The sequence below is a fragment of the Gossypium hirsutum genome, chromosome D12, assembly GCF_007990345.1.
Source record: "Gossypium hirsutum isolate 1008001.06 chromosome D12, Gossypium_hirsutum_v2.1, whole genome shotgun sequence".
NCBI lineage: Eukaryota > Viridiplantae > Streptophyta > Magnoliopsida > Malvales > Malvaceae > Gossypium > Gossypium hirsutum.
Genome location: NC_053448.1, coordinates 3,234,087 through 3,240,086, shown reverse-complemented (window position 1 = coordinate 3,240,086; position 6,000 = coordinate 3,234,087). Strand labels below are relative to the sequence as shown.

Sequence of the window (6,000 nt, the reverse complement as noted above, 5' to 3'; positions counted from 1 at the left end):
GGTTAAAACAACCACTTAAATTATTTTTATCTTTTATTATGAAAATAATTTTGCTGATACACTTTTAACATAACAAATCAAAATTTTCAAGAGAAGTTAGGTATATAATACTTTCAAAAAATTTAAAATATTATTTTGTTAATATTTTTTATTTAATAAATTATTCTAAGCATAAATGAAATTAGTTTAAAAAATCAAAATATTTTTATTTTAATAATAAAATCTTAGGAGATGATTTAAGGGCATTTTTAGTATATTAGCCAAAGTTGAAGAAAAGGAACAATGTAACTTGCAAGCACCGAGAGAATATGAACTTTTCTTTGCTCCAACATGAAGAAAATGGTGATGAAAAGCCCATTCTTTTTCATTCTATATAAATTCAGTTCTTAACAAATAAACAATTAAAAAAAAAACCTCTCAAGCAAAAAATTTAAATTGTAAATGACATATTAATACAGTTCTAAAACAACTTCAATGTTTAAAGATTAAAATCCAGCTACAAAATTCTGTAACCTGAAGAATCAGCTAAAGCAGCAAGCAAAACCCAAACCCATCCTACTTAATTAATGAATCTGATTAACTTGAAAACTTGTCCTGCAAGTTCAGATTACAAGCCATTCATGATTGTCATGCACCCCTCTTAAGAAGAACCAGTAACAGCAGCCACAGTATACGTGTTTGGATCCTGATTTGGTGCTGCAGCATAGCCGTAGCCATAACCACCATCGCCTTGCCCTCAATGATGTCCTCCATTCCACTGCTAAAACCAGTTTCAAGAAGTAAGCTACAATGCATTAATAAATTAAGATAAACATTTTAAGGGGAAGAAAAGTTGCAGAAGGGAGGGGAAATAAAATAGTCTACCTACAACTATGTTGCTTGGACTCGAGTGAGTGTCAGATGCGAGTATATATCCGACAGGGGTACATTCAACTTTTCAAAGTTTTTTCAAATACTTGGAGGATCATGCCCCATACCCATGTCCAAATATGCATGGGACAGAAGTGCCCAAGTAACAAATAGACTGTAGCATCACTCATGCCATACTGTAAAATTATACAATTCTTATCTGTAATACTTAAATACTATTGTAACTCCCATGTGCTGTAATTTCATCAAAAATGAAAAGGAACTCTCTTCCATCCCTTTTCACCTATGTCAGATGCCTTAAATGTCGAGACTTAGACCTAGGAATCGCAAACCCTCCAAGCATTTTGCAAATATCAAGGCAGCAATAGGCGACAGTTACTAAGAATAGGAACTTGAGCACAAATTTACCTGCTTGTTTCCTATAGTACGACCCCAAGAAAGACGAACAGTCTGCTGGCCTATGGTCATCCCGTTCAAACTCTGGATTGCTTCCTCAGCATTCTTTCTGAAAAGAAAGCACATCATATTACTACTGACATCATCATAAAAATAATAATATAATCAAGATACCAACTGTCAGAACCTATCACTCTGCATCACTTAATTCAACAACATCCATCAATATTGTGAAAGTATTAACATTGATGGAGCTGTAACTAAGAATCCCTTAATAATAAAAACCATACTTCAGCATAACATAGAGTGTGACAAGGCAAAGTACATTATTATCCCAAAAAAATGAGATGAAGTACATATAGGGAGGCACCTGTTTGCAAATTGCACAAACCCACATCCTTTCCCGGGTGGTATTTTTACGGAGATGACCTCACCAAACTGGGAAAAAGGTTGCCTAAGATCATCATCACTAACATCTGAGTCAAGTCCTCCAACAAATATCTGTAAGAAACATAAATTACTGATCAATGGCAGATATACAGGTGAAGAATGCACAAAGGAAGGAGGAGGACTCACAGTAGTGTTATTTGAGTCATTATCAGATTGAGAACCTTGTGCCAAAGCACCATTTGATGCATGTCCACCAGCCAACACCAAAGCTAATAAAAAGTGGAATATTGATATAATGATTCGATTAAGTCTCACGTCAAGATATAAGATAAGAAATATAGTACATTTGAAAGACAAATTTACTTTTTTAGAAATAACTAGCTCTGTAGTAATTTATTCAAGTGACACGAGAACATGATGACAGAAACAGGATAATCCAAGAAATAAGAGAAATTCTGGGAGCTCCATGCTCCAACCAGAAAAAGATAAAAAGATGAACCATTGGAAATAGCACAGTTCACCATATTAGGTTACCTTGTGAAGAATACTGTTGTTGATGACCAGATGCTTTCTTGGGAGTTGCAACCCCAATCCTCATAGGTCTATTGGAGCAATACACACCATTCATTTCAGTCATGGCCGTTGACCTTTCATTTTCATCACCAAACCTAACAAAACCGTAGCCTTTTGAACGACCAGTATTTGAATCAATAACAACTTTTGCTCCCTTCACTGATTGAAATCTACTAGAAAAGGTTTCAAGCAATATCGAATCAGTTACATCAGTGGCCAAATCTCCTACAAATATAGATAGGTCAGAACCAGCATCGGGCCGCCTTTCATTCACACTGAAGGAAGCCCAATTCAGACGAAAAGTCTGCTCTGTATTTGGCATTAGAGAACCATTATAACTTTGCAAAACCTTTTCAGCTGTTGCCCTTGAGTAAAATTCCACAAACCCATATCCTTCAGACTGACCAGTTTGCTTATTGCGTATAATCTTTACTGAAGAAACCTGGATTTTTTAAATGCCAAATTTCAGTAAGCAAGGGTATAATAATGATGATAAGCAATAGCCTTTTCAGTACAATAGCCTGCCTTCTGGATAATCAAGTAAAATGTTCAAAATGGTATTGGTATTAGACATCAACTGTATGATGGGTCTGAGCAGCTAACTTTCCAAGAAACTAAAAATAAAACTGAAGCTAATAAAATCCTCTAGAAGATTTCAAGGTTCCAAAGAATGGTACAAGATACGAAGTCATTTTAGGCCCCCATTTTTCAAATAATACAAGCAAAGAAAGAAGGAAGCTTTCGGAAAGATCATGGATACATTAGAACCTTCCCAGAAATAAATGCCAATATGAGCCAGGCACTTTCTTCAAAATGGTGTCCAACACTTCACACTACCACATAAGCATCTCAGTGACTTTTGGATCCAAACCAAGAGGATCCTATTTTATGTGTTCAAGAAGTTATCTACATTAAAAAGCCTATATTAAACAAAAATTCTGAATGTTCAGAAACTTGGAGGAGTCCATGTAGCAGGGGAAAATGAATTTTAAGCATAATTGATTTCGTAATCCAGCCTATCTCCCCTAATTAACACCCAACATGAAAAGTCATTACATGTCTAGTTTTATAACAACCTAAGATTGCTACTGCTGCAAAGCTTGTTCTTTTTCTTGAAAGCATCAGCAGCAAAGTTTTGATGTGAAATAAGAGGTCTTTTTTCTTATAATTAAGTTTCCATGTTTACGAAACGAGATGTAAACTGCTTTTAACCAAAAGCTAATCATCCAGGCAGTCTACAACACAGCTTAAATTGACTTTTGGCAATTATCCAGTTTTATTTTATAATGGCAATCTACTATATAGTCTATTCATCTGTTCAGCTTCAATTAAAAACAATCCTTGTCTTTAAATTAATCAGCTTTAATGTTCTGGGCAAAAAGTTTTAGGCCATAAACGCAGATTATTTTCTAAAACTGTAATTACATTAAAAACATAAACCACAAACTTAGCATTCCTTAAATTAGCAAAAAACCTCGAACCTGAACTTATCCTTAAACCCCACAAACAAAAAAGGCAGCAAAGTACTAAAACCAACAGATTCCTCAAAACATAAAACAAAAAAAGATCTAGTGTAAGATTCATGACAAGACATGCATCTATCAATTTCATGCTATAACCACACTATTGTATTTACTTTTACCTCGCCAGTATGAGAGAAGCAACCGTGGAGATAAGTTTCATCCATCCAATGAACAAGGTCACCAACCCAGATCGTTTTAACCTCATCCGAATTACACCCTTGTTGCTGTTTTTGTTGTTGCTGCTGCTGCTGTTGGTATTGTTGATAATGGTAATGATGATTATTGTAAGCCATATAATGATGGTGAGGGTACATCATCATCTGCTGCTGCATCATGACCATAGCAGCCGCCGGGTATTGCATGGCTCCCATCCACTGGTTAGGCACCCATTGTGGATGTTGTTGTTGTTGCTGTCTGGTTTGTTGCGTTGGCGGTTGTTGTTGCTGTTTTGAGTTGAGATCAGGAGCGTTGGTTGAACTTGACTGCATCTTTGATAATATAGATAAACAAGCTGATCTGAGACTCTGGGTGTTCTTCTTTCCTTCCTCTCTCTCTTTCTCCCCCCTTAATGGCCAAACGAGAGAAAGAAAAGCAGAGAGAGAGGGGGTGCGGTAGAAGGGAATGTAAGGTTATAAAGGGTGGCGGTGGATGATGGATCTGAGTTGAAGGGGTAAATAGCGAGAAGGAAGGGCCTCGGCCTCGGGTACAGCGATGGTGGTTGTTTACGTATTTTGTTTGTTGCCGGCCCGTGAGTTTTAGACAGGGACCCACCTGATGGTCGTGTGGGGATATCTTACCATGCTGACCTGGCCTCAACGGTCTAGATCCAACCGCCATTCCCCTATTAGATCATCTTTTAGATTTACAGATAATGCATTAGAATTTAGGAACTTTCCAACCTTTTTTTTAATCATAGTATTTTCAATATCACAAACCCAATTTTAATGTTTTTTTTTTCTATTTTTAAGATATTTTATAAATTTATTATTTTTTTATGTGCAATTTTGGTAAATTCATCATCACCACTTTTTAATTTGATAAGTTCATCAAATAATTGAATTAATAAATTATTTAATTTCTATTATAGTAATTAATTTAAATTACAAATGTGAGTTATGACTGTTGTATATGATTCAATGCACATACTTATTTCCATATAATACGTTAGTAACATACATATTGCAATAATATCTTACAAAGATTTTTTTTAAAAATAATTTCAAATAAATATGTGTACACGATCATAAGAAACAAGAAATACGGTTAGAAATAGTACCTGATTGAAATAATAAAATTACCACATGCTCATTTAATTGATCTTATACGTTTGTCTTCAATAGTTTTAGCATTAACAGCAAAATATATAAGTAAATATAAGCTCCTTAATTACCTAAGGTTTAATTAATAATAAGTTGCATTATATGGATAGATTATAATGTGAGAAGACAACTCATATGTCGTCTGAATTACCCATAGTCCGTAAAATTAAATTAAGCAAATAATTCAAATAATAGGAGACTATTTTGTTGTCTATAAGTCCAACTGGGGTATTAACTTGTCTTGCTTGTCGGAGCAAAGTTTACTCTAAAAAATAGAGGCATAAATGTGATTGTCTGAATTGATAATACATCATATTGAACTCGAATTGAATTTATCTTAAATATATTTATAGATTCGTTCACTTATAACGTAAATGACTCGTGTATTTTGGTATATTGAAAATTTGTGCTCTCATGGCAGTAGGTCGAAAGTTGGTATGTTAGATGCATGACTTACACATGACATGACTTCACTCACAATAATAGGATCATAATTTAAATAAATAGGTAAATGGTATCTTCTTTTTGGAATTGTATGAATTATGAAAATAGTACGTGGTACAAATATTAATACATGGTTAGAAATTGATACAAAAAATTCATAAGGTACCGAAGTGATAATTGAGTGCATTAACCTCCCACCATAGACTATGCATTATAGTATAGCAATAGATTTATATAACTTGAGATTAGATGTTGAAACAGAAGATTAAAGCGCAAAAAAATAATAATAATAATAATAAAGATTAAAAGAACTCCCGGAAGGATGTTCAAAAATTGAGTCTTTTTGACTCTCAAACCAACAACCCCAACTTTTTTTAAACCCCACTTGACTTTAAAGTTTAAGAAACTTTAAAACCCCACCTGGTTATGCCTAAGCCTGCTGGATTTTTCTTTGAACTAAACCTGGTGGATTGGTTGAGATTCTA

At 34.3% G+C, this 6,000-nt stretch overlaps 1 protein-coding gene across 2 annotated transcripts; it reads right to left on the bottom strand.

Moving 5' to 3' along the window:
- Nucleotides 1-417: 417 nt before the first annotated feature.
- On the bottom strand, nucleotides 418-4,463 carry LOC107953404 (polyadenylate-binding protein RBP47B). 2 transcript variants are annotated; one of them, XM_016888710.2, is made up of 6 exons: nucleotides 3,872-4,463; nucleotides 2,191-2,671; nucleotides 1,843-1,925; nucleotides 1,637-1,767; nucleotides 1,279-1,375; nucleotides 418-760 (listed from the first exon to the last, which is right to left on the bottom strand). In XM_016888710.2, the coding sequence occupies exons 1-6, from the start codon at nucleotides 4,238-4,240 to the stop codon at nucleotides 737-739; spliced, it is 1,185 nt and encodes a 394-aa protein (XP_016744199.2). In that variant the 5' UTR covers nucleotides 4,241-4,463; the 3' UTR covers nucleotides 418-736. The 2 variants fall into 2 exon arrangements, with proteins under 2 accessions (XP_016744199.2, XP_016744200.2); XM_016888711.2 differs by having other exon boundaries at nucleotides 418-757; nucleotides 3,872-4,462.
- Nucleotides 4,464-6,000: the final 1,537 nt, after the last annotated feature.

What these genes read in the sequence shown, in the direction of transcription:
- LOC107953404 (XM_016888710.2), bottom strand. Translation starts at nt 4,240, where the DNA reads ATGCAGTCAAGTTCAACCAACGCTCCTGATCTCAACTCAAAACAGCAA. An exon ending in ACAACAGTATTCTTCACAAG is followed by an intron (nt 1,926 to 2,190) that starts GTAACCTAATAT and finishes ACTTTTTATTAG; the next exon opens with CTTTGGTGTTGGCTGGTGGA. An exon ending in ATGACTCAAATAACACTACT is followed by an intron (nt 1,768 to 1,842) that starts GTGAGTCCTCCT and finishes TGTTTCTTACAG; the next exon opens with ATATTTGTTGGAGGACTTGA.